Source organism: Solea senegalensis, linkage group LG8, assembly GCF_019176455.1.
Source record: "Solea senegalensis isolate Sse05_10M linkage group LG8, IFAPA_SoseM_1, whole genome shotgun sequence".
In the NCBI taxonomy this organism is placed as follows: Eukaryota; Metazoa; Chordata; class Actinopteri; order Pleuronectiformes; family Soleidae; genus Solea; species Solea senegalensis.
This window is the reverse complement of record NC_058028.1, coordinates 14720992-14745064: the sequence shown is the minus strand read 5'-3', so window position 1 is coordinate 14745064 and position 24073 is coordinate 14720992. Positions and strand designations below refer to the sequence as shown.

At 40.0% G+C, this 24073-nt stretch overlaps 3 protein-coding genes across 5 annotated transcripts; 1 reads left to right on the top strand and 2 right to left on the bottom strand.

The window, feature by feature from the left end:
• The first annotated feature begins 449 nt into the window (after positions 1-449).
• On the top strand, positions 450-8264 carry LOC122773880 (tRNA-dihydrouridine(20a/20b) synthase [NAD(P)+]-like). Of its 2 annotated transcripts, XM_044032858.1 has the most exons (13): positions 450-778; positions 1138-1259; positions 1740-1857; positions 2121-2243; positions 2691-2917; positions 3429-3430; positions 5180-5283; positions 5368-5468; positions 5794-5941; positions 6399-6534; positions 6681-6783; positions 6872-6972; positions 7226-8264. In XM_044032858.1, exons 1-13 carry the CDS (start codon positions 687-689, stop codon positions 7259-7261), a joined length of 1413 nt encoding a protein of 470 aa, XP_043888793.1. In that variant the 5' UTR covers positions 450-686; the 3' UTR covers positions 7262-8264. The 2 variants fall into 2 exon arrangements, with proteins under 2 accessions (XP_043888793.1, XP_043888792.1); XM_044032857.1 differs by lacking the exons at positions 5180-5283; positions 5368-5468; positions 5794-5941; ... (2 more) ...; positions 6872-6972; positions 7226-8264 and having other exon boundaries at positions 3099-3439.
• A 1089-nt stretch (positions 8265-9353) lies between these two features.
• On the bottom strand, positions 9354-15583 carry LOC122772977 (protein lifeguard 2-like). 2 transcript variants are annotated; one of them, XM_044031320.1, is made up of 12 exons: positions 15423-15583; positions 15009-15054; positions 14075-14142; positions 13869-13933; positions 13702-13755; positions 13544-13594; positions 13129-13168; positions 12990-13027; positions 12816-12903; positions 12640-12735; positions 11056-11109; positions 9354-10963 (listed from the first exon to the last, which is right to left on the bottom strand). In XM_044031320.1, exons 1-12 carry the CDS (start codon positions 15435-15437, stop codon positions 10814-10816), a joined length of 765 nt encoding a protein of 254 aa, XP_043887255.1. In that variant the 5' UTR covers positions 15438-15583; the 3' UTR covers positions 9354-10813. The 2 variants fall into 2 exon arrangements, with proteins under 2 accessions (XP_043887255.1, XP_043887254.1); XM_044031319.1 differs by having other exon boundaries at positions 15009-15057; positions 15423-15582.
• A 4661-nt stretch (positions 15584-20244) lies between these two features.
• Positions 20245-23653, bottom strand: LOC122772959 (nuclear receptor subfamily 1 group D member 1-like). Its single transcript, XM_044031284.1, has 4 exons — positions 22243-23653; positions 21951-22136; positions 21651-21861; positions 20245-21554 (listed from the first exon to the last, which is right to left on the bottom strand). The coding sequence occupies exons 1-4, from the start codon at positions 22891-22893 to the stop codon at positions 21358-21360; spliced, it is 1245 nt and encodes a 414-aa protein (XP_043887219.1). The 5' UTR covers positions 22894-23653; the 3' UTR covers positions 20245-21357.
• Between the last annotated feature and the right edge of the window lie 420 nt (positions 23654-24073).

Genomic DNA, 24073 nt, shown 5'->3' with positions numbered 1-24073 from the left:
TCCTTTATATTTGATATTTGATTTTCATTCACTATATTTTCCGAATCAAAATGCCTTTGTCACCCCTCAGCTGTACAAAAAAGAGGCTACTGCTCCTCAGTGGTGAATAGACAATTTAAAAAACAATTCAGTGCGTAAATATAATTGCAAAACATATTAGTGCAGCATTGGTCAGTCTGCATAGTCCCGTGCTGAGAGTCTCGGGAGGAAATTTTGTTATGCTTGCATAATAACAATAAAGAATCTTGAATCTTGAATTAATGCAACAGTAAATAATCACGGTGGCATTTAATGTTTTTTGTTTGTTTTTCACCAAAATATGTAATCTAAAAATTGTGTTAGTTAATGTGAGTCGTGATGTTTATAAGGTGAAGATTAAAAACAAACTCACAATTTGGGTTACATGACGTATGAGTTCAAAGGTGACGGCTATGCCCCGCCCACTTCCCCACCCGCATGGTGGACGGAAGTACGTCACGTCAGTTTTGTTTATGTTGTTCAGAAAGTAAACCTAGCTTTTTCTATGCATTCGTTAAGAGTTTTGTGCTGTACACCACTTTTGCTATTTTCTTCTATAAACGAAATAGATGTTTGTCAGCAGAATCGATCCTAAACGCTACTCTCCTCGTGGATATTGTGCTAGTTAGCCCTTAGCGCTAACTGGTTGCCTGTGCTACTTGAGAAGCATGAAGAGTGTGAATGGAAATGCTAGCATCATGGACATGTTTGAAAAGGGAAAAGTCCTGAAAATATGCGCCCCAATGGTTCGATATTCGAAGTAAGTGAAATCTGGTTTCCCGTTGTCATATTATTTTTCACAGAACTTAGCAATGGTAAAGGGAAAACGTACTTATGAACGTTTCTTAAATCGTGGGGATATATAGATAGACAGACATTTGGGACATTTTTCTTTGGTTAACTAAGGTTAACTACTCATTATCATTATGCATTTGGGCACATATAGACGGAGAAGAAAATACAAACGTTAATTCAATAGAATCAAAATCGTTAACTTCAGTCAGGAAAACTAAATACATAGTTATACGTATATACATTTATTTTGACAGCTGCACATGATACATGCATGCATGGACACAATGTAGTAGCAATATGATGATCAATCTTTTGTTTCTATAGACTTGCTTTTAGGACCTTGGTGAGGAAATATGACTGCGACATCTGCTTCACTCCAATGATAGTTGCTGCAGACTTCTTGAGATCTACCAAAGCTAGAGACAGTGAATTCACAACCAATGAGCGTGAGTAAATAAACCCACAATAGTTGGTAAACACAGATGAAACTAATCCAACTAGAAATTTGTGTTTGTTGCACATTATATATGTGTTCAGTAACACTAGTTCATGTTTAAGTGGCTGCTGTGAAAAAATGCCCCTATTGCACCACCTCTTTCTAATGCACGGCAGCCACGGTATTTACACAAAGATATCAGGTGTTCCTCATGATTGATGTGTTGTCATTGAGCCTTATCTATGTTGTCATACTGCGTAGTCACACCAGGAAAAGTACAGGTAAAATTAAGCATATTAATGATGGCTGAGTTCAGTTTAGCTTCCTCAGTTTTGAGGTGTATGTTGGCTCACTGTCGCACTGTGCTGACGTACATAAACAGAACAGAGCCATTGCTGAGGTTGTCAGTCAGACCTACGCATTTCTTGCCCAAAATGTCTGCTGTGTCTGACTATTGATATGATAGATTTTTTTCCCTTTTTATCCTCAGGTGACCGGCCCTTGATAGTGCAGTTTGCTGCCCATGATGCACAGTCTCTGGCTGATGCAGCTTGTGTGGTAGCACCTTTTTCAGATGGAGTTGACCTCAACTGTGGCTGTCCCCAGAGGTACAACAACAGTAGACCCTGAGACAGTTTGAGAGTGTTTATTAGTCTGTTATAGCATTTATTAATTAATAGATCTTAGTTTCTATTTAAATTATTTACATTTTTATTTCCACTTTCCAAATTCTGTGTTGGAACAGCTGGATCAAAATTTTTCTTTCTTTCTTATTGTGTTTCTTTTTTCTTCCATGTTAGTTTGAATATCAATTAAGCAAGGATAGGTTAACAGAATAGATATTTTGGCTTTGTTTTCTTTGTGTTTTAAGGTGGGCAATGTCAGCTGGGTATGGTGCGTGTCTCATTAACAAGCCTGAACTTGTGAAAGACATGGTCAGACATGTCAGAAACCAGGTGGACAATCCAAACTATACAGCATCCATCAAAATAAGGTAAGAGTAAGAAATGACTTCAAATTCACTGTACACAAGAGCTAGACCAGTGATATGTGAGGTTGATGTCGTCCTTTAATCTAAAAGAATCTAAGCTCTAGATCAACATTGCTTGTCACATGTTTGTCAAAGAACTTGCAATGTTGTCTTTTTAATAATCCAATCTATCTCTCACAGTGTGATAATAGGTAGCCCACATATTCTGCTGTATGAAGTAAAAAACACATATGAATACATTTTTTAACATTTAAACACTTCATGTGTGTAAATAATAGTCAACATTTTTATTATATATAATTATATATATTATATTTTTGTTATTATATTAATTATAATTGAGTGACTTGAAGGTGGACCACTCTGTAAAGTCTCTGATGGGTTAGGGGCAGTAGTTTCAGAGGGAGATTAAGATATTGATGGTGATGATTGAATTCATGTCACCCACAGAATTCACAAGGATTTGAGAAAGACTGTGGATCTATGCCAGAAGGCTGAAGCAGCTGGTGTGTCGTGGATAACGGTCCATGGCCGTACAGCAGATGAGCGTCACCAGCCAGTCCATTATGATGCCATAAAGACTATAAAAGATAGCCTTTCTGTACCTGTCATTGCAAATGGAGACATAAAGTACCTCCGTGATGTGGAGTCCACCTACCAGCTTACTGGTGTTGACGGTAGGTTTTTATTTTTTTAGTGAAAGTGCACTCATGATTACATTTATTATTTAACGTATCCCTCCTGCTGCCTCCTGCTGCCTTGTGTGGGTCACTCTGACCCGAGCGGTTCAGAGTGACCCACACAAGGCAGCAGGACATTAATTTGTAATGGGGATTTCTTTCTTTTTTCGTTTGTTAGGTATGATGGCTGCACGGGGGTTGCTTGCTAACCCTGCTATGTTTGCTGGGTATGATGACACTCCTCTGGAGTGTATATGGGACTGGGTGGACATCTCTGTAGAGCAGGGCACTCCATTCACCTGCTTCCACCACCATCTTATCTACATGCTCGAAAGGGTTAGCTCCCAGCCTGAGAGAAAAGTGTTCAATTCTCTATCCAGTACCTCAGCTGTAATAGATTACCTCCAGAACACATATGGGTCAGTACAAGATCTTGGAACATCTGTATGTTGAAATGGTTTTAAAACTATTTTAAATTTATTTTTTTGTACCAAATAAAAGTGCTAAGGTGTTGTTGTATTAATGGTGTCTGTCTTTTTAGTCAAGCTTTACTCAAGCAATAATCATATGGCTAAGTAAACTAGAGCTGCAACTAACGATTATTTTCATAATCGATTAATCTGTCAATTATTTTCTCGATTAATCGGTTTGTCCATAAAATATCAGAAAACCTTAAAAAATGTTGATCTGTGTTCGTCAAACCTGGAAATGATGATGTCTTTTGTCCACAAACCAAAATGATTCACTTTTAATGATTTCTTTGTTATCCAGAGCAAAGAAATGAAGAAAATACTCACATTTAAGAAGCTTAAACAATCGGAAATCTTGTTTTAATCATGAAAAAGGTTGATTTGATAATCGATTATCAAAATAGTTGTCGATTAATTTAATAATCGATTAATTGTTTCAGCTCTAAAGTAAACTTAATATTAAGTTGTAAATGCTTGTCTTACTTATCTTAAGATGTTACTTCTCAATTTAGAATGTTCTCAAAACCAGTGTATGATATAAAGGGCATTCAAAACTAAAAATATCCTTTCATTGTAATTAACAGAACATCTCAAACTGAACTGAAATAATAATATTGGTATAACGATTTATTATCAACATCTAGCTTTTTGTGAAGCAATTCTATTACTTTTGAAATAATCTATTATGATTATTTGGGACATGAAAGTACAATTAGTTGGCATGTACACCGAAGTAAAACTGATGCAACCGTCCTGAAATAAATTCTAGTAACTAGGAAGTGCATGTAACTAGGAAGTGTTTAACACCGGAAGTTAAGTGGAGTTAAACAAAGTGCCCCGAATCAATTTTAAATGAGGGAATGTTAAGTCTGAATTGAAAACTTCCAATGTCCTTTTACATTTTAGAATCTAAGTATATAACAAACAAATACGCATTTTATATCCGCCTTAATGTTTAATGTTTGTTACGCACATGTCCATGGCTTATTTTTTAAACCCCGACCGGAAGTGTACGCTCTTTCGTCGAACTTGCTGAAGCAGGAAGTGATACAGGGGGCGAGCAAACTTTGCTCTGTTTGATATCAGAGGTAAGGTGAAGAAAACCTACACTCGTGGTGTCAGTTTTTTGGCAACTTGTTGGTAAGGCTTATGGCTTTATGTCTCAACATTTGACATGCATTTAGACACTTTCATTATTGTATATTTAAAAGTTTAATTAGCACCCTGCTGCTCTGTAAACCTCCCACGTTGAGCTAACATTAGCTGATGTAACGCGTAACGCTAATAATTTGCTGGGGTAAAGTATATTTGTCAGACAGACTTATGCTAGATCAGACTGATCAGAGTGGTCATGTAACTGCTGGAGTAACTTGCTTGAATAAACGGTGCCAGATACTGCAGAGTGTCTCTTACTTCGTGGATCCAAGATACCACAATATTGTATGATGAAAGGAAGAACGTTTACCCTAAAGTTTAAGTGTATGTTGTTTGTTTGTGCATTGTGTTGGAGGCATATAACTGCCTTGTACCTGCCAGCAGGAAGTAGACTATGTATATCGTGCATCATTTGGCGCAAGAGTCGTTATATTATAGTATGTAAACTAGTGGATAAGAAGCTTAACGTAGTATTCTTACCAACAGAGGGTTTATTGTTGTAAGAGAAAACATGCGTATTACTGGTTATAGTCACACCCTCCAGTTATCACAGCTTTGTGTTTGTCAGAGAGGGAGAGGTCGTTTCACACCTTGTTTCCTGAGTGTCTGGTATTCGTGTTTTTGTCTGTAGGAGGCACCCACGACGATGACACTGCAGTGGACTGCTGTGGCCCTCTTTCTCTATGTGGAGATCGGCGTTCTTGTCATCTTCTGTATACCCTTCATATCTGCCAGAAGGTAAGTAAAAGTCAGCTAGTGTTTATTGTCTGGAATAGATTTACATCCTGCATGTATGTAAAGCTTGTGCATGTCCGGTTCCAGATGGCAGAGTATTTTCCGGCTGAGGGTTTGGAGCTTCATGGCAAGATTCTGGAACAAAGTGTTTCTCACCATGATCATTGTACTTATCGTCCTGTTCCTTGGTAAGTGTGACACAAACAAGACGATGTGAACTGTTGTGTTTTAAGCTTCCAGTTCAACCTTTACGGTACTTTTAGAGGTTGAAACTGAATCAATGTGGAACCACATTTAATGTCATCTTAGCATTTCAGACTGCATGTCTGTCACCTTCAAGGTTTCATCTATAAGAAACACGGACACAATAGGCCTCTGCCCCCATTGTCCAGGGTCGCACAGGAACAAAAACATGGATGCATGTACACAAACTCACATATATAACCAAGAAAGAACAGTTAAGTAATATTAAATAAATACATTCAAACCAAGTCTTTGCTTCATTTTCCTTAGATGCTGTCCGTGAAGTGAGGAAGTATTCGAGTAAAGACGCCGGCACGAATGCAAAGCTGCAACCAAACATGTATGACCACCTGCACATGAAGCTTTTCAGAGCTCAGAGGAACCTCTACATCTCTGGTTTTGCTGTCTTTCTCTGGCTGTGAGTCATTCATTTTTTTTACATTAATACGAATAATACAGGAGGAGTTTAAGTAGCTCTGGGTCTTGTTCACGAGTGAGGGGAGCGCTGCGTGAGAGATTGATCGGGCAGTGTCTGCAGTGACGTGGATGCTGTGCCCAGTACGTTGAGGTGAAGAAGGCGCTGAGTCAAAAGGCAAAGCTCTCAATTTACCGCTCAATCTATGTTCCCACCGTGAACCATGGTCATGAACTCGGAGTAGTGACAGAAAGAGTGGCCAAAATGAGTTTCCTCCGCGTGGTGTCTGGGCTCACCCTGAGAAATAGGGGTTGAAAACGACAATGGTGACAACAAAGAAACAACAAAGAAAACATAATAGAAAACTACTGCTGTATGGATGATCTGGAGTGAACACACCTGCAGCTGCAAATCTTTGCTTAGATCAAGGCTTTTTTCTGAACTTCGTTATATTTTGCAGGGTTATGAAGCGAGTGGTCACCTTGATTAACCAGCTGGCAACTGCGTCTGGGACGACAGCTGCTCTTCAGACTCAGGCTGACAATGCTAACCAGACTGCCAAGAAATACATGGAGGACAATGAGCTGCTGAAACAGGTAGGCCCCACACTGGTTGGGTGCCAACTAAAAAAGTTTCTGAAATAGTTCTAGATTAAATCATAAAGGATGAATGATTGACATTTACAGTTCAATAATGTAACTGTAATGTACATTCTTTGTTATAATTTGAATTTGCATTACAGACTTTGATGGAAGGAAAGGGTGATAAGGCTACTGCAGCAGGCATGGAGCTGTTGCAAAAGGAGCTGGAGAAGCTGAGACAAGAACAGAGGACTACAGAGGAAGGTTGGTATCAATGCTCTTGTTCACATGTGCACCTCACCTCTAGTGGATGCCGACACCCTGTGTTGATGTGCGATTGATTCCTCTCCAGCCTTGAAGAAGTCCCAGTCTGAGGCAGAAGTGATGAAGAAGCAGACCGATGGCCTTGCCAGGGAATACGACAGACTGTTGAAAGAACACCAGGAGCTCCAGGTAATGCACAGATCTAAATATAGCTCAATAATTCATTTTTTACATACAGTTAATACTGGCAAAGTGAGACATTAAAGACAAAGGCTGTGTCCACATAATTCACATTCTGATATCACAACTATACAATTTACAGTAGATGAATGGTAGATTTAGTTTGATCAATTAGTATGAAAAAAAAGTCCAAAACTTCTCTGCATTTTTATTATCGGATTCAATATTATCTGATATTTACTTTTGTTTCTTATTGTTTCAGAATAATCAAGATATTGAAAACAAAAAGGACGACTAGCTTTTTGTAAGACATTTAAAAGTTGGATTGCTTACACAGCAGAGTTCCGTCTCGGGAGAACCACTGCAACACACACTTTTCCCTTCATATTCCTCCTTGTGTCACAATGCATACCGGAGAAGCAGGATTGGCTCCTTGGAAGGACAGGCGTTTGGCTGATATCTGTAATGGCTTTAAAGCATGGGGGAGACTTTCTATCAAAGCACCAGGCTTCCTGAAATAGAATGGGTATTCGAGGGCTTCTTGTTTCTGCCTGGCACAGAATTTTCAAGTTTACACTTAAATCACAAATTTAAATTGAGTAGTCTAACTGGGAAAGAATTGACTCAGGTCTGATCACAGAGCATTTAAGGCCATGTTCAAGGCATTTGTAACTAAACTGGGTGTAGTTAAATGGTTTGTGTCATTTGTTTAAGCACAGTACACTGTTATGTGCATTTTCCTCTTTCTGTTCTCAGTTATTGTTTTGATACTCAATATTTGCTCCTTTTATTTCTGTATCCGACAGAAATAGTTTGCTGCTTCCACTGAGTTCTTGCCGCAAAATGCAAAGTTAGTCTGTCCACATACAGTTTGAATACATGATTGCACTTAAACAAATCACCTTGACATGGGCAGTGTTCTTTTTGGTAAAGGAAATGCTTTTGGTGGATGGTAATAGTCGGATAGCATATTATTTTCCTCCTTAATTTTAATATGCAAGTCTGTGGTTATAGTTTTACAGCGTATCATTGTCTATAGTGACCAAATTTGAATTGATATTATTATTATTATTATTATTGTTGTTGTATATATGCGGCACTGCATGTTTCAAGTGTTTTTTTAGGATAGTTCACCAGTTGCACTCTTTTTTTAAATCAGGAACATGGCTGTATGGTTTTCCCCGTCGCTGTTAAAGACGGTTCATAACTAAGATGTTCAACAAACACAGAAGTCTTTTATGTTAAAGACATAAATCAAAATGAAGTGCCTTGTTTAATAAAGATCTCTTCCTTTGTCCTCAGCCTTGTATTTAAACATGTATTTAATGAAGCACCTTGAATAATATCGAGTCAAATCACATGTAGTTTCAATATTGCATTTTAATATATTCTTCGAAACTGTTACAAAAAATAATCCCAAAATATATTTACATTCTGATTGAATGCAAGAAAATGTCTCACATTTTTGAAATGCTAACTTACTGCCTCTCACTGCTCCTCTGAGTCTACACTTGTGGCCACCTGTGCCCGATACTGAACCTGAATTCAAAAGACAGTCACTACAAACGTGTACGTTAACAAAACAAAAAGGCACATAAAATCTCACTGAAATGTTATACATTTACAAAAACAAAATCATATTTTCCAAACAGAGGGCTTGAGTTAACATTGGTAGTGAACTGATATACTTTAAGAAATACTTGTGACAGAGTTCAAAGTAATGTATTCTGATTTAGTGAATGAAATGTCAGAGATTGGTTCCAGCCAGTCCATAATTTACCAGTGTAAATTAACTTCTTCCAAATGGATCTCAGTAGACAGAGATCAGCACCCTCTGACACCCCTGAGAACATTAAGTTGCTCTTTCCACCACAAATGAGAACAGTTTGCCTGGTGTGAAGTAACTGGATGGTTCTTGTAGGATTGTGGTGATAGATGGGTCAAGATGTTGCTCATCAGTCATCTGTCGTTTTATAAATCCTCTCATTATGTCCAGGGTTACAGAGTGTGCAATTCTGCTGGGGATGGAGGACGAGAGCCACAACTAACGATTATTTTCGATTAATCTGTCGATTATCTTCTCGATTAATCAATGAATCGTTTCGTCCATAAAATATCAGAAAACCTTAACAGATGTTGATCGGTGTTCGTCAAACCTGGAAATGATGATGTTCTCAAACCAAAATGATTGACTTTTAATGATTTCTTTGTTATCCAGAGCAAAGAAATGAAGAAAATGTTCATATTTAAGAAGCTTAAACAATCAGAAATCTTGTTTTAATCATGGAAAAACATCAATTATCAAAATAGTTGTCGATTAATTTAGTAATCGATTAATAATCGATAATCGTTTCAGCTCTAATAACAATAATTATGAAAGACAGACAGCATACTGTTGAGTCGTCGGTTTTATTTGAGTTATTTGTACACAGCTCAGTGTCCTTATAAAAACATTATGTCATATATTAAGGTAAATTTATGATGTAGGTAAAAACATTTAGCTTAAAAAAAAGCTTCAAATCTGGTCAGCTTGTTAAAATATGTGTTTTCTATTTCACCCCAAAGGCCACGGTAAAGTCAGACAAAACATTCTAGGTATGAGTAAATGACTAAAGGTACGGTGTGTGCAGAGACAAGCACGTTTTTCCCTTCATGTTTGGCCTTTGTTGTGCACACACACACGCGCGCACATTGACTTCCATTCTCTCAATCAGCCTAAACAAAATGTTATCCCACAGTTCATATCAGCCCTGAACATGACCACATTCTCAGAAATGACGTTTTTCATCATTATTAATACAGGTTTGTGTTTCCATGACGACCGCTGGTCCCGACAAGGTCAGTGCTGATGTCAGACGAAAGGTCCTTACACAGACACACACGTGCGCAGCATTCGTAGTGAGGACCCTCATAGACATAATGCATTCCCAAACCTTAACCTCTCAAAAACCCTTAAAAGATATGAGGACCAGCCAAAATGGTTTATATGTTTTTGTCCTCAGAAAACTACACACACACAACCTTCTTTTTATATCTTAGTGAGGACACGTTTTCGAGCCCTTTACCTTGACCTTAAATATCACAACTAAGTGCCTGACCTTAACCTAAACTTTTTTTTTTTCATTTTTGATTTCCCTTCCTGCCTGGCCAGGTCTTTCTTTAATCCTAACCCTAATTTAACTCCACCCTGTAATCCTAACCCTACCTGTTTCCCTGGGGTTCGCTACTGTAGTAGACTTTTCTATTAGAGCACATTTGACTTAACCTATTTTATCATTAGTATTTATAGAAAAAAGGTTTTTAAGGTTGTACTGTGTGACAGACTTTAAACGTCAGGCGCCGGCCTGTGGTTCTGTGGACTGTTGTGTTGTCTTTCCTTTACCTAACCGTATAAAACCAGGTGCTAACCCTGAAAAAGCCCTTTAAAGTTGCGGGTTCCCAAACATAATGACCCCACAAGGTCAAAAATGTCCAAACAAAGATGGGTTTGTGCAGTTTTTTTTGGACCTCACGAAGACGATGTGTGCTGTACATCTACATAGCTTTAAAGACACGGTTATTTACAGAGCAAGTTTCATAAACGCTAAGTTGTGACGCAGAGAGAGACGCAGCCAAGTAAAGTGAGCACTGATACTGATGAACTCTGTGACTGCTTTCATCCACTTATGGGCCTCGTGTGTGTTTGACGGCTGAGCTCAGATTAACAGGAAGGATCAGACACAACGGACAACTATGTTGAGGTGTGGTGTAGGTGAGGACGAGATTACACAGCCGGAGACAATGGCTGCTCTCTTCCTGCTCTCAGGTGTGATGGGTCTGAGAGGTGAAACAGACACGTGCATGAGGTTCTTCAGTCGCGCCCCTGTCCTGTGATCTGTAGCAGGAAGCTAAACAGGTAAATAATGTCCAGGTAGATGCTGAGCGTGGCAAAGATGTATTCCTCTGGACTTATGGCGTAGCGCTTGTTCCCCAACAGCATCTGAGTGTCAAACGCCAGGAACTGTAGCAGCAAGAGGCAAAAGAAAGACAAGAAGTCAATGAGGAAACGTCTATCATTTCTTTTTTAATAATGTCGAAGCATCTGCTCCTCACCAGTGTGAAGACGATGGCTCCTATCACGGCGTAAACAGCGTGTAACCAGGGAACCTGTGTCAGAACAATGTTACACAGAACAGAGTTAAGAAGGAGAGAGACGTGTTGCTAATTTAGGCGAGACAGTGAAGTGCTTTGCAGAACACGGCGTGAAGCTAAGCCCCTGACGCACACCCAAACACGGCCACGGCACCTGAGGTATTAACCTGCCAATGCTGTTTAATAATCACAGCTATTTTAGACCACGTCGTCTTCTCACTCTGGATGAAGGGAACACACTGTTACCACACTAGTGTCTCCCTGTGTGTGTGTGTGTGTGTGTGAAGCCTTTGTAACATTTACCATTCCAGGTATCTGTGATGTCAAAACTACAGTTACACATATCCATAATTCACTTTTTACATAACTTGCCATTAATGTGTATGGGGTTTGTCATTATAGATATTTACGTTTCATAAATGTGCATATTTATAATTCGTCACAATTGAAGTTCAAGTTATCTACAACTTCATTCCAACTATCTGAAACTTAATTCAGGATATCTAAAAAGGGCAATGTAGATATCTTCAATTGAGGATATTTAAAGATATATTAAACTTGAGTTATGACTAATCATAATAATGCTGTCGATACAGTTTTTATTGAGTTTTGATTTATTTTTTTTAATGAGTTAATGAGTTTAATTAGTTTTTTTGTTTTATTTCAGTGAACAAAAATTGCTTTTTCCTTATTGTGTTAGTTTTTCATTAAGTAGAATAACCTTGGTGTGTGTGTGGGTGTTGCAGGTGTGTATCCTTGATTGAATGACGTGTGTGTGAGCGTCTCAGTGGAGCCTTGGAGCTGATTGGTCCAGCACAGGTGGCTCCAGTATAAAAGGTCTGATTGTGGCAGCTGTGAGAGGTTCATGGTCTTTGTGGACGTTCTGTGCTTGTGTTTCATAATCCTTTCAAATGGTTTTGTTTTATGTGTTGCTGGAGTCACCTCACTCTTGTTGTCATCAGGTTTCACCTCGGCCTGTTCTTAACACTAAATTATTATTAATCACTATTTTTTTATCAGAGAGTAGAGCAAAAGAAAAGCGACCAAACATAAAGAAAGAAAGAAATGAAACCTCTGCTAAACATTAGACGACTGTTTCAAAGTAAAATACACATCAATTGGCTACAGCAAATAAATGTACTATTATAAATGTGTTACCTGTAATCTACCTGTATGCAGCCAAGTCTTTATAGTACATTTTACTTGCAACAGTTATTTTAATATTTTACTCCCACGTACCCAATTTGCAATTAAAAGATTTGTCAAAAAGTCAAGAAAATAAATGTAGACAAGAATAAATGTTAGTTCACTTATTGTAAGTCGCTTTGGATAAAAGCGTCTGCTAAATGACATGTAATGTAATGTAATGGAGTCAAAGATCAGGAGCTGAAGACACTTAGAAACAGTTATTTGTGACGTCCTATTCTCCTTTTAAGGAAAAAAAGAAGATGACTATAATAACCTGTAGCTCACATAATAACGTCTATGTTTAAAATACTTTTCTAAAGCTACAGAGAATAGAACCATGAAATATGGTGAACTTACATAACCAAAGGGGACGACAATGGACATGGTGATGGCACAGAGAAGCATGACCATGCACAGAGAAAACAGGACGCCCTGACAGGACGTCACATCGATCTGCAACAGTGCAGGAGAATAAAAACAAACATCGTTTAATGAGTCATTCATTATGATTATTAATAAGCTGCTTCTCTCACCTTGCTCTGAAAACTGAAGACAGTGACACAGAGACACACCAGAGCTGTGATTCCCACACACAGCAGCACAGACTGAGTGTTGTAAAAGCTGCAGGGAAAGCAGACGCGTGTGTTCATGAACGTGGAGCTCTTTCTCTGCACACACACGAAACACACTCTAGTATATTTTATTACCTTGACACAAATCCCATCATGATGGAAATGCTTAACGTCTAAGAAGGAGAGAGGAAATCCATAATTAGTTTTGATAATTGGCGTTTGATAAACTTTATTTTAATGTAATATGTCACATTTCACGATGTGAAATACTCACAAACAGAACTAAGAGAATGATGTTCCACGGAAACTGCCTCCTGATCAGGTAAGATTAAAAAGAATCCAGATTAAGTGACATCATTCTGTATGTGCTGCTTTAATATTTGTGTGGTTATTGATTTTAGGGCTGATTAATCTGTCGATCATTCTCTTGATTATTCACATTATCATTTGGTTGATATCTTCTTAAATGTCTTGTTTTGTCCAACACTGATTCAGTTTTAAGGATTTCTTTGTTAAATGGAGCAAAGAAATCAGAACATTTTCACATTTAAGAAGCTGAAAAATCAGAAAATTCTTTACAAAAACACTCAACCTGATTAATCGTTAATCGAAATAGTTCACGATTCATTTGGTAATCGATTGATAATCCATTGTTTCAGCCCTTACTGATGTTCCAGAGAAAACGTTACCTCAGCTCTCCACAGCAGGACAGTGCAATGTAGGTGGCAAAGAACATCATACTAAAAAGGGGGAAAGATAATAGAAAACTTTAGAAACAATACAAATGCAAAGGAATAGAAGGTGTAATGTATCACGTTATATAAGTTATTATATCACAGGCACTTACTAAGAGGCCATGTACAAGCCGGGATGAGTCTGAATGAAAAACCTGACAGGAGCGCTGCACACACAGACATTCAACTCATTAATACTCTGAATAATAATGAATTAATAAATAAATAAATAAATTAAGGAACAATGTAAATGATCATTCAGAAGAAACAACGTATTTACCAAAATGTAAAGAGACCAATGATCGCCACGGTAACCAAAAGCTGAACCATGAGGATGGCGTAGACCTGCAGGAGGAGAGGGTTTTATATCAGAGAAGTGGAGTTTATATTATTATTATTATTATATATATTATATTATATTATTATTATATAGTGTTTTTCTGTGTCTGTGTCATCAGTGTTTTTCTGTGTCTGTGTCATCAGTACCTTCCTGATGAAGGTTTGCCTGATGAACTTATCGTCCCAGGCAAACTGAGCCTCCATCTCCTCATAGCCTGAAGAAAAAGAAGCAGTTCTTCATTGTTAATTCTTAATTTTGTTTATTGCAGAAGTATTCAGACACATGAATGTCAGCATGTGCCTGACAGCTTTGTTTGTAAATAAACTGTGTGCATTGCAACGTGTACATTTAAAGGTCCAGTATGTAACATTCAGTGGATCTATTGGTTAAAAATGTGATATACTACCTATATGAAGGTTTATTATAATAGCCTCTAATAGCCTTAGAATAAGACCTTTATTAAATGTACTTTAGGGCAAGAGACTAGCTTCACTGTTTCATATACATAACTACTTCCTGTCATTGATAATGTATCACAACAGTTGTGGAATGACATTCAAATGTGTACAAAAATACAAATACAATGGAAAAAGACGATAAAATTGTGAATTATACTTTTCAAGAATTTATTTACAGAAAACCCTGATTTGTTGTGCATGTTTAAAACTGCAACGACTTTCTGTTACTGCAAATGACAGTTGTGGAACACTTAAAATCGCTGTCATAAACCTGTCATAAATGATTGTGACAGGAAGTAGTCACACTTCGCACATGTGCAGAACAAACCGAGTTTCCGGTAAATCAGGTAACAACGACAGAGGCCACCGATTTCTACAGGAGCCCAAACTAGGACAAACTAGTCAGAATGTGAGTTTGTATGTTTTCAAAGAGAAGCTTCTGACGCAAACCAAGACTCACAACATCCTTTCTGGTATGTGAAGGCCACCGTAGTTCACTGACACAGCCGTCTGTCTGTTACCGCTCTGCAGTCTCTAACTGTTACACACTGGACCTTTAATAACTTAAATGATAATCAAATGATTACTTTTTTAAATAATGATAAGGATGTGTTATTCTTACCTGCTGTTGCCTCCTGATAGGTGGGAGGCTCATTGTCGTCAGTCACCTGCTGGGATAGGATTATAGTGGTTGACTTATCATATACATATATACATAATTCACATGTAGAAGTTGAAGCAGCTCAGTAACAGATTGGCCTATGAAACATCCGCCATGTTTCATGTGTTCAAAGGATTAGGAGGGAAGAATGTGATGGATGTCCATCTGTGTTGATCCACCACAGATGTCAACTGTGTTACAGCTGCATGACAGAGAAGCTCTATGTCATTTATTCTGACTCACAATAATTCCATTTTTGAACTTGTCGAGGACAGTCCAGATTTAAGTTCCTGTCCATGATCAATCAAATGACAAACAACAACAAAAACAAATGTCAAAAATCTAAAGAAATCACAAAAAAAATCAAAAACCTACCTTTCCCTTTTTCATGATTATCCCCTTTTTGCTCCTTTAACTTCCTGTGTGTCGTCCAACAGCGTGATCAAAAACACTGAGTGCTGTTGTTGTTGCTGTGAGTTTGTCTCCTGTGTGCGGATTACACCAGAGCTTTATAGGCCTCCATGTGGTTAATCTCTGTCTAACCCTGATCCCTCGCCACCCCCGGTCTCATCCGAATGGTCGTTCCACAAATGTCCAGGTAGTTTCCAAACATTGACACAAAGCCAGACTGAACCACTGCTGCTGCGAAAATAGGGGGGTCTCTAATCTGACGTGCCGCCTGTACAAACCTTGTAAATAGTGTCCCGTAGTAAATGATCACGTGTGTTTGAATTACTGGAAGATTCAAACAACTGGACCTGCTATAAATCAAATGACAGATTATAGATTACAGATTACAGGTGGTCCACTAGTTATGCCCACGTGTTAATGACACAACATGTCTCATAAACCAGTGATGTCACCCTTTTGTGTAAGAGACTGATTTAGTAAGTAGTCACTCCAGTCTAATGAGATGAAGAACATTCCTTTCACAAACAGTAATAATGAGATTCACCCACTTTAAGAAATGCGATTGTATAACTTGACTTTTTACTTAATCCTAATCCTCATTTTAGTGTCCACTGTTTTCTAAGGATTTTTTTCTGGATATTTACTGATATTGAAGACCTGAATAGCTTGATTTGTGTCAACCATAACACAATAAATTAGAAATGGGTATGGCTTCAACAGGGGATTTTATAGTTTTCAAAATGTAATATGAACAACGAAATATCGATTGGATTGAAGTGGAGGTTGAAATTTTATGCCTGAAATTGCAAGTTTGACCAAAAGTCGCCGCTTTATTTTGTTCATTAGAGAAGCCTCAGAATTGAGCTTCAGATCAAAGTTTTTGATCACAAAAGAACATAACTATTAATAATTTACACCAAACCTATCTACAATCTACAAACCTAACTTGAATCGAGTTTCAGGTTTGAATCACAACAGTAAGATGTAAAATTTACTTGAAATCTTATAAAAACCGATGCCAAATATTGTATCGGCTCATCCCTCGGGATAACACAAGGGCAAGAAGTAAAATTGGAAACTATCCAGCCAGCGTGTCCGTGTGGGCCCCATAAAGTTTTTATTTGGCCTGATAATATGGCTCCCAAGTTGGTGTCCATGGTGGCCCCACATGTTTGCTTCCTATGTGGGGCCATGTTACTGAAACCATATGGGACCTGCACTTCATTGCCCACTTAGTACCCAGGTAGCCTGGAAAGTTTCCTAAGGGGGCCGAAGGTTGAAGTGGACCAACAATCGTGGGGCCACCATGGAAACCACGGACAAACCCGCTTGGGACCCATATTATCAGCTGAAATATGAACCACATGGACACATGGTGGCTGGATACAAAGTAGAACAGGAGGCAAAAGAAGAACTAAAATAATCCAATGCTCTATTGTAAAAATAACTGAAATGCCACTCATTGCCATTCACTATCATCCACGATGTCATCAGAGTGATTGGTTGGAAATTAATATAAATAGTCTGCTATGGTTCTATTTTTCAACAATAAATTGTCTCCTTTACAGCAAGTGATATGTTATATGTAAACTGTTATTTGCATAGACATATAATTGATTCAGTAATGTTGAGAAAGATACATAAATGAAGGGAAAACAATCCTTGAAACTTGCATTCAATGATTTTATTTTGAAGAAAAAAAATGCTCGACATAAACTTTCAAAATCAAATTTTTTACGCTCCTTCCTTCGTGTGGCCACTAGATGGCACCAGAAGACAAGACATTATGATATTGGGAGAAAGCGTGTGTCAAAAAAACACCATGTGCTTCCTTTGAGATTTGCTTCTTTGAACTATTCTGAATGAGAATCTATGACAAAGAAAAGATTGAGAGCTCATTCTGTGATGAGCTCAGACATTATCTCTCCTCCTTTAACCTTTAAAGAACTTCACGTGTGGGAAACAAACAAAATGTTTCAGACATGAACGTGACACACGTCGTTGTTGTTGTTGTTGTTCAGATCATATCAGCGTGTTCTGTTTTAGAAAACTGGGAAATTCTTTAATGAGTGGGTGTGTGCGGTCTGTTTGAAGTCAGGAGGAAACAGGTTATATCAGTAACGTATTTTTTTATTAGAACCCAAACAAAGTGCAGTGACAGTGCAGAAGCAGGTTTGTTTGTGTTATGGCGTCTCACTGTGGTTCTGTATCAGCTGCAGAGTCTGGACAGGAGGTCTCTCTGGTGACCGCCTGTGAACTGAAAGCTGAGATTTCAGAGAGGAAATCAAAGTTATGTTTGTACAATATGGACAGCAGTGACCTGAAGACTTCTAAATGGTTGCTGCAATCTCAGTTGAAAACATTGCAGGAGGCGTGAATGCCAGATTACGACATTACGTTGTGTTCATGCATAAAAAACATTCACATACGGACAATAACTTTGTACTTTTTATAGTCATATTTGATTAATATCAGCATGTCAGTGACAGGCGGAGATAGAAAGTATCATAAGGGTCTTTATTTATTTAAATTTAACCTCTTTCCTCAATCTCTGGTGACACATCGAGGTCATTTTATGTATTCAAATAATCCAGGCCTGTCCAAAATCCGGCCCTCAGATTATGTCATTTGACTCGAAATATTCTCATTTTTTCACTCCTGTGCGTCTTAGATTTGGTTGCATTTCCATTTAAAAATGATAAATGAAAATGTATATTTTATAAAACAGTGCATTTGTATGTAAATGTCATCAAATATGGCCCTCGTTATATAACATAATCCATTTCTTTCATATAGTGACAGGTGCTCAGTGGTAGAGTGTGTCGTCTTGCAACTGAAAGGTTGGGGGTTTGATTCCCGGCTCTGCTAGTCAACATGCAGATGTGTCCTTGGGCAAGACACATTGCTCCTGATGGCTGTAGCTTGTGAATAGGTATGAAAGATGTGTGCAAGTACACTATATGGACAAAATGATTAAAATCTTAACGCTTCAGAAAGACAACTTGGACGAGTCTATGCTTCCAAGTTTGTGGCAACAGTTTTCTATTCCATCATGACTAAATGAAGGAGCATAAAGATATGGTTTGATGAGTTTGGTGTGGAAGAAGTTGACTGGTGCACACAGAGTCCTGACCTCAACCCCATCGAGCACCTTTGGGATGAACTGGAACAGAGAGTGTGAGCCAGACCGTCTTGTGCCTGACCTCATAAATGCTCTACAGAATGAATGGAAACAAAACACTTAAAAATCAAGTTTAAAAAAAAAAATGTGGAAGCTGTTATAGCTGCAAAAACATGGACCAACTCTATATTAAAGTACTGTCTATATATTTGAGTACGTCATTACAGTTGGTGTGATGGTCAGGCGTCCCAATACTTTTGTCCATGTAGTGTAGATGCAGTATGAAAGTGTGAGTGAATGTGTGTGAATCAATGAAAACTGTAGTTTAAAGCAGCTTTGAGTGTTCATCATGAATAGCAAAGCATTATTTATATATAAATACAGACCATTAGAATTATATTACTACCAACACTACATTTGTTCCTGCTGTTACTGACCCGTCCAGTAGATGGCATGTCCTCAACATTCATCCATTCATTTGTCTCCTGCTTATTTTCTGCACGTGACGTTTGCTGGAGCCGATCCCAGCTGACGCAGGGTGACCCGTGGGCCACTTCCTGGACAGATTGTCAGTCCATCACAGGGACAAATAATGACTCACTCTCACAGTCACACCTGCTGTGTCCAGTTAACCCTGGCAGAACATGCAAGCTCCATTCAGAAAGGATCACAAACCCGGGTCTTTTTTTTGCTGCAAGGCAACAGCGCCAGCCACTATGCCACCATGTGGCCCCATGATGGTGCATTGATTTGACTGAGACACTGGTGGTGTCGCAGCACTATTTGAGCCTGAGCTCTAGCTTTTATTGGCTATAGCAATGAAAATGAAGCCTTGCTGTGTTCATTTAAAGAAACAAATGTGGTTGACGCTCATATTTTATATCTCGTTCTTGTTTGTTCTTGGTGTTTTCTGGCAGTTGACATCTGTAATGTAATGTTACGGCCTTCTTCTCTTGCTGCCTCCATCCGGAATCAGATCTTAGAATATTGCTTCTTTTTTTAAAAATATTAGAAACATAAAGGTAAATTTGTGTTGCTCATCTTTCATCTTTGAATGTGTCTGATATTAGCACACAGTTTATCAAATAACAAACACAGACATGGGGCCTCTGTGTCTTAGGTTTCAATCTCAGCTCACCAGACCAGAGGCTTGTGAAGGCTGCAGTTGCTGTTTACGAAAAAATGTTCCCAAATATTTATACTTGAATGTTTTCTCCGAGGCCTTCCCACTCGACTGTGGTGATTGGGGTGATAGCAGAGGGAGGGACCCTCACACCCAGAGTTTCCAAGCACATTAACCCACTGACCAAGTGTCTTGTTTAAAGTCACGTTTGCACACGTCACAGAACCAGATGCGTTTGAATTTCATGACCTCCCTCCTCCCCCCCCACCCCCCGGCACGTGCTCCGCATCTCTGCTCCACAAAGTCACCGTGACCATCACCTCATTCTCAACGCAAGTGTGTCACCACTCTGTAAAATAACATTCGTTTGTTACCAAAACACACAAATATGATTAGTCTGGCTCATAACAAAGCCTCTCTAATGGCTCTCACACCTGGAGCACGACTGGCTGACTGCGCCTGTTGCTAGGCGACGGCCCCCGTAGCGTGCGGCGCTGATCGTCATGAGGGAGAAAAGGAGAAGAGATGAGGACAAGGAGAGATGCTATAGAACATTATTTAATAATGGTACTCTATGGTGTGACCATAAAACATTTACAAAATATTCACAGGGTAATGCAGTCAGTCAACAATACATTTATTTTAATTTTATTTATATTTTTATTTATATTCATATATATATATATATAGAGATAGATTTTTTTTCAAAAAAAAAAGTTTATACTTGGAACACATGGTTCAAATGCTGCTTCCTCTGCAGTCTATACAGCCATCTATGATGTGACGTCGTACAATAATTTCAATACTAGCTTCATTTACATATTCCAGGATCTGCACACTAGCGTGGGTACGAACCGGGAGCGAAAAAGGTTATGTACAAAAATTTACAAGCGAACACTTTTACACACACACACACACACACACACACACACATACACACACACGTTTACCCATCAGACACGGTCTGAAATGACCGGAAACTTCTCCCCTGATTACCGCAATACACACACCAATCATTTCCGGAAGAAGCAAATAAAAAAAGAAAAAGTCTTATTTCTCATTCACAGATGAGATGATTTCCATAAAGATTTCCCTCACTGGGAACATGCTGTCAAAATAGCTTAGGGTGGTTCCAACGAGGCAAACACAACGTGTTCTCCCAAATGTGACGGGTATTTCTATTGCTATATCATCATAGAGTAATGTAAGAGCATGAATGTACAGTATGAATGAGTGTTTGTGTCCACTTCTCTTCCAGGGAAAGAGGAGCCTGTGTGTTTCCTTCTTGGATAAGAGGGAGGAACAGAGAAGCCCTCTTTCACTTTGGTCTTCAGAAGATAAACTGCAGGAGTGAAAGCTAAGTGACTCGGAGGTTTGACGTTGGCCCGTGGAACCCAAGGAAGAACACCGGCTATGTTTATTTATTTTTATTTTTGTTTGTTTTTTTGCTATCCTGGAAGCAACTGGAGAGAAGGTCAGTTTCGAGTTCAGGAGCTTCTGCTTCCTGCTGTGCGTCCGTCCTTTACAGAGTACACTTTCTCACAGCAGGTGGGCACGGAACAGCTCCCACATCTTGTCCATCACGCAGAGGCCAGAGTTCTGTATGTGATCGGCCTGGTTTCCCCAAAGCAGACACCTCAGTCCGCCGTCTGACCTCAGGGATCGATGCGGAAAGCTAGAAGCTTGTCAGAGTGCTGGTTGTTCAGGGTGCGCAGGTCTGGCAGACGGAGCAGCAACTTTGGGAAGAGGGTGCTGTCGTCGGGGCGGCGACTGGTGATGAGAGACCGCAGAGCTTTGATCAGGTTCTCCTGCAGCAGCTCCACCGCTCCCACGTCCACAACACCGGAGCGATCTGTGAAAAACGGAGGAAGAAGCTTGGTCAGAGGAGATCTGTCTGTGTGTGTGTGTGTTTGTTTGCCGAGTGGAAGTGGAACAAGTGTAGTCTTACCGGCTGACACGAGCACGACGGCCATGAAGAGAGCCATCTCATCCGGCTCCAGACCCAAAGATCCCAGCTTCTCGCTGAAATCAAACATGGCGTCCAGTAAAGAGCCCATGCCGAGAGCCCTCAGCGACGCCAGCGAGTACGTCTGCCCGTTCAGGAAGGTCACCGTCCTCTCCTTGGCATCAAACAAGGAGCAAAACCTCACCATCAGAACCTGTGAATAGAGCCGGCATTAGAAACACATCTAAACTCAGACGGTGAACAGAGGAAGTAAAAGTCATACTTTGGATGAAGTGGATTTACCTGAAAAGTGCCGGATTTGAGCAGCATGACCTGATCATGCTGGCTGAGGGTCTGGAAGCCTGGGATGCTCTTTGCAAACTCCACCACTTCTTTAACAGCAGGAGTGAAGCACTGGGAGAAAGACTCCCACACCTCCTGACTGGAGCGGCTGGCTGGAGCCACAGGACAGGAGTTGAGTGGACATGCCTGCAGGACACAGGGAGACAAATCAAGACGTGTTATTGATGCAACTTTCATAGATATATACACATATATATATATATATAGTTCTCTGGGAAAGAAAAAGACTCACCAGCACTTTGGCGCCACCACTCAGCTTCCAGGGGCAGGAGTTTTGGTTCTGGGACTCACTGGCTGGGAAACCGTTGTGATTGGACGAGTAGGCCTGCGCTGATATGTTGCCGCTGACGGGACACTGGTTCTGATTGGAGGAGTAGGTGTACTGGGCGTTATCCACATGAGGATTAGCGGAGTGTTCACTGTGAGTGGGGGCAGCGGGGCAGTTTGTGGGGGCGCTGCCGTAGCTCGACGTCACGTTCACCTGCTCCCTGTGCGGCGCGTGCTGCGTCTGGGTCGACGTGTGCGTCATCGCCGCGTCCTGCCCCGCACTGTTCCGGAAAGAGGAGGATGGAGTGCCGCTGCCGCCGCCGCCGTTGTTGTTGTTGTTGTTGTGGGACGCCATCTTGAGCGGCTTCCCGTCGCCGTTCACCAAGCCGCTCTGGTAAGACTGCGGCGCGGGGCGCTCGTTCGTCTGGTTCTGGGCACCGGCGAGGGCGTCGGGGGGAGAGGACACCTCCATTTCCATGGAAGCGGATTCGTTGAGGCTGTTCATGTAGCTCTGCATCTCGTCCAGTAGCCTCTGCTTCTCCCGTTTGGGAATGCGGCCAAAACGCACGGCTATGGAGAGAAGAGAAAACCAGAAGGGGACATGAGATGTTAGCATTTACTGCTGAGAAGAGCATCGCTGGCAGAATTTTAATCACCCTCAGTAGGAACACAGACAGTTAAACGATCTTCACATTACTCTATGAATCAGGTTGATCGGCTCTATGTCAGAGCGATCGATGAGATGTAATCTGGGCAGAAGTGAAAGGGGGTTCATCTCTGGATGAAAAGGCCTTATTCTCTGCATTTGTGGAGTGTTCTTGAATAAAACACGCTTGGCACAAACAGTTTTCACATTAAACCAATAAAGAGCAACAGAACACTTTCAGCTCTAAAAGGAATCCAGCATCTGACCCTTCCCTCTAATCTCTACACGGACAACTAATCCCAATAGTGTGGCTCGTCTGTCTCCATCACAGCTGTTTCATGACGACACAGACAGTAAAGCCTTCATCTCGTGCGCCCGCCTCATCTTCCTCTCCAGCCTTTGCAGTCCTCCCTTCCCCCCCTTTCCAATAGCGCACCTCCACTGACAGCCCTATTTATAGTGCTCTGTATGCTACACCACCACCACCACCTCCTCCTTCCCCCCTTTTTTCTCTTTCGCTCTCTTTCTGCCCTTCACTTGAGCTCTCCTTCTCTCAATTCCCGTGGAAGTAGGTCACTGGGTCAAGTGCACTGAACATGATGTCATTAGTAAAATGACATCCACAGTAGAGGGAAGGTCACGCGGCAGGTAGCAGAGGTGAGGAGACAAAGGGTTGAAGGAGGGACAAAAAATGATGGTAAACGAATGTGAGAGCAGACGTCGCGTTTTCAAGACGTGAAAATCCCCCAAAAAAGGCCCTACTTAAAGGTTCTACTTTTCTGTGAGGATAGGAACCAGTAACATATGGTGTCCCTGTTGCAATGTGATGAATTAGCAGGTGATTCAAAAAAGTCATAGTATAGTATGTCGTCTAGATATCTATAGATTTTGGACCACATACTATACTATGACTTTTTTGTCTCATTTTGGACGACATACAATACTATGACATTTTTGACTGATTTTGGACGACATTCTATACTATGACTTTTTTGAGTGATTTTGGACGATATACTATACTATGACTTGGAGTGATTTTTGACCTACATACTATACTATGACTTTTTTGACTAATTTTCGACGACATACTATACTCTGACTTTTTTGACAGATTTTGGACGAAATACTATACTATGACTTTTTTGAGTGA

What these genes read in the sequence shown, in the direction of transcription:
- LOC122773880 (XM_044032858.1), top strand. Translation starts at nt 687, where the DNA reads ATGAAGAGTGTGAATGGAAATGCTAGCATCATGGACATGTTTGAAAAG. An exon ending in CCAATGGTTCGATATTCGAA is followed by an intron (nt 779 to 1,137) that starts GTAAGTGAAATC and finishes TTGTTTCTATAG; the next exon opens with ACTTGCTTTTAGGACCTTGG. An exon ending in ACAATGAGCTGCTGAAACAG is followed by an intron (nt 6,535 to 6,680) that starts GTAGGCCCCACA and finishes TTTGCATTACAG; the next exon opens with ACTTTGATGGAAGGAAAGGG.
- LOC122772977 (XM_044031319.1), bottom strand. An exon ending in TCCTGCTGTGGAGAGCTGAG is followed by an intron (nt 13,169 to 13,543) that starts GTAACGTTTTCT and finishes TTACCTGATCAG; the next exon opens with GAGGCAGTTTCCGTGGAACA. An exon ending in GAGCCATCGTCTTCACACTG is followed by an intron (nt 10,964 to 11,055) that starts GTGAGGAGCAGA and finishes TTGCTGCTACAG; the next exon opens with TTCCTGGCGTTTGACACTCA.
- LOC122772959 (XM_044031284.1), bottom strand. Translation starts at nt 22,893, where the DNA reads ATGCTAACATCTCATGTCCCCTTCTGGTTTTCTCTTCTCTCCATAGCC. An exon ending in GTGGTGGCGCCAAAGTGCTG is followed by an intron (nt 22,137 to 22,242) that starts GTGAGTCTTTTT and finishes TGTGTCCTGCAG; the next exon opens with GCATGTCCACTCAACTCCTG. An exon ending in TCAAATCCGGCACTTTTCAG is followed by an intron (nt 21,862 to 21,950) that starts GTAAATCCACTT and finishes CTCTATTCACAG; the next exon opens with GTTCTGATGGTGAGGTTTTG.